General features: G+C 53.5%; 1 protein-coding gene across 1 annotated transcript in view; it reads left to right on the top strand.

The window, feature by feature from the left end:
• Positions 1–107: 107 nt before the first annotated feature.
• EMH_0072080 (uncharacterized protein) overlaps positions 108–303 on the top strand; it is a gene marked incomplete at both ends in the record, with an annotated part of 2882 nt that continues 2686 nt past the window's right edge. Inside the window, 2 exons of the mRNA XM_013499169.1 lie at positions 108–117; positions 260–303. Coding sequence (XP_013354623.1) covers positions 108–117; positions 260–303 — 54 coding nt within the window. The remainder of the gene's footprint in view (positions 118–259) is intronic.

Genomic DNA, 303 nt, shown 5'->3' with positions numbered 1-303 from the left:
AGGATGGAATGGAGACAGCGGCAGGAAGCTGTTTGCGCCTCAGGCTGTGCCCATACCTCTTTTTCTTGTTTATCGTCAGCTCAGGCTGAGCAGCAGAGAGAGAAAAGATGCCTCAAAGTGCGGCCTTCGCCTTTAGTCTTTCAGGGCTGTCGCGCTGGCGTGTGGCTGCGCCGCCACATTTGTTTAACGAACGATGGAGAGGCAACAGAGCGGCTTTCTGTCTCGACTTCGAATCCTTCTTTGGTATTTGTGCACAAAGATAAGCTAGATCTGCCTCCCCACGGCTCTGTATTCCTCCCGGTC

Source organism: Eimeria mitis, genomic scaffold, assembly GCF_000499745.2.
Source record: "Eimeria mitis Houghton genomic scaffold, Emh_scaff4059, whole genome shotgun sequence".
NCBI classification, from domain to species: Eukaryota; Apicomplexa; class Conoidasida; order Eucoccidiorida; family Eimeriidae; genus Eimeria; species Eimeria mitis.
The sequence above is the reverse complement of the archived record's forward strand: the minus strand, read 5'-3'. Positions and strand labels throughout refer to the sequence as shown.